The sequence below is a fragment of the Octopus bimaculoides genome, chromosome 14 (assembly GCF_001194135.2).
Source record: "Octopus bimaculoides isolate UCB-OBI-ISO-001 chromosome 14, ASM119413v2, whole genome shotgun sequence".
NCBI lineage: Eukaryota > Metazoa > Mollusca > Cephalopoda > Octopoda > Octopodidae > Octopus > Octopus bimaculoides.
Window position 1 is genome coordinate 6,239,299 of NC_068994.1, and position 1,678 is coordinate 6,240,976.

The 1,678-nt window shown below is 39.2% G+C and overlaps 2 protein-coding genes across 2 annotated transcripts in view; both read left to right on the plus strand.

Annotated features, from left to right (window-relative positions):
• Positions 1-13, plus strand: part of LOC106873387 (uncharacterized) — a 17,573-nt gene extending 17,560 nt beyond the window's left edge. Inside the window, exon 8 of the mRNA XM_052973012.1 lies at positions 8-13. Within this exon, the coding sequence (XP_052828972.1) occupies positions 8-13 (6 nt within the window). The remainder of the gene's footprint in view (positions 1-7) is intronic.
• Positions 14-223: 210 nt separating this feature from the next.
• The window catches only part of LOC106873397 (uncharacterized), a 7,042-nt gene continuing 5,587 nt past the window's right edge, over positions 224-1,678 (plus strand). The window contains exons 1-2 of the mRNA XM_014920743.1: positions 224-265; positions 1,170-1,245. Of these exons, the coding sequence (XP_014776229.1) occupies positions 1,177-1,245 (69 nt within the window). The 5' untranslated portion in view covers positions 224-265; positions 1,170-1,176. The remainder of the gene's footprint in view (positions 266-1,169; positions 1,246-1,678) is intronic.

The following is a 1,678-nucleotide window of genomic DNA, read 5'->3' on the forward strand; positions in this document are numbered from 1 at the left end:
TATACAGTGCTAAAATGTTTTTTATGATAGAATTATTTTAGCATTTTCTACCTTGACTTTTTTCCTTATATATTTATATATATATATATATACACATATATGAATGATCTATATTTATATATGTATATATACACACATATATGAATGATCTCCTATCTTAACAAAGTGATAGTGCTCGGATCTGACCCTTATATTTCCTTGTTCTCTGATTCTTTTCAGCAAAACCTGCAACTCGAAGGTCCAGATCACTTGACCCGACAGATAGGTACTTTCTTTTATCTTCTATCTTCTACTTGTTTCGGTCATTAGACTGCAGCCCTGCTGGGACAACACCTTGAAGGATCTATTGAAGTAAATTGATCCTGCTACTTAACTTTTTAAGCCTGCTGTATTCTGTCCCTGCCCACACATGCATGTATAGATGTATAGACACATCATCATCATCATCATCATCCTCATTTAACGCACATTTTCCATGCTGGCATGGGTTGGATGGTTTAACTGGAGCTGGCCAGCTGGGGAGCTGTCCACGCCCCTATTGTCTGTTGTGGCATGGTTTATACACCTGGGTGCCCTTCTTAATGCCATCCTCTTCACAGAGTGTGCTGGTTGCTTTTTACGTGCCACCAGCATGGGTGTGTCTATGCGGCACTGGCACGAGTGCATTTAAGTGGCACCAGCACCTGTAAAGGACAAGTTTCTATGTATGGATGACAGCAATTTTATTTTGCTTGACATGTCTTCTCAAGTACAGCAAATCCCTACAAATTCCAGCCCCTTGTCATTTCCTCAGTGAAGGCCCAGCTTCTGAAGATCCTTTCCCACCACTTTGTCCCACGTTTTCCTGTGTTTACCCCCTTCCACAGGTTCCCTCCACAATTAGAGCTTGGTACATATACTGGGAACAAGTAAGGGTCGGTTGGTATAAGAAAGGGCACCCAACCATGGAACGCTATCTCAAGAAGACTTGTCCAACAACTGATACCAGAATAGAAAATGTGATCATTAGGCTGCTGCTGATGGTGATGATGATGCTTTATGCATTTTCAACTCTTAGACGCTCATTCCATGCCACTCACTACTTTTGTGTTTAGTTGAAGGAAATCGGTTCAGCTTGTGGTTGTTATTATTTTTTTTTTTTTTTACTATTCTCCTTCTTTCTACCACAGACTCCAGATGTCTCCATCGAAAAAAGCCAAAAACAAGCCTTTCTTCCAGTCCTTGTATTCTTCGAAAAATTCCAAAGTAAGTTTGGTTGCAAATAACATTTTGTTCTATTCTATTTTTTCTTTTATCATTCTTGTTATTTTTGCCTCTTAGCTCAAGTTTTGTTGGAGCCACTGGTGTCTTGCATGTGTAGCAGACTTACTGCCTGCGGCCTACAGTGCCATGCTATCTCTTCTTTTCAACTATCTAATTACTTTCTTGATTATTCTGGCTGTGTCAAAGAGGCAAACCTTTTCTAACAGTTTTACTGGACATTTATTATTATTATTATTATTATTATTATTATTATTATTGTTGTTGTTGTTGTTGTTGTTGTTGTTGTTGTTGTTGTTGTTGTTACTAAGGTGGTGAGCTAGTGGAATTGTTAGCATGCTGGGCAAAATGCTTAGCGGTATTTCGTTTGCCGCTATGTTCTGAGTTCAAATTCCGCTGAGGTCGACTTAGCCTTTCA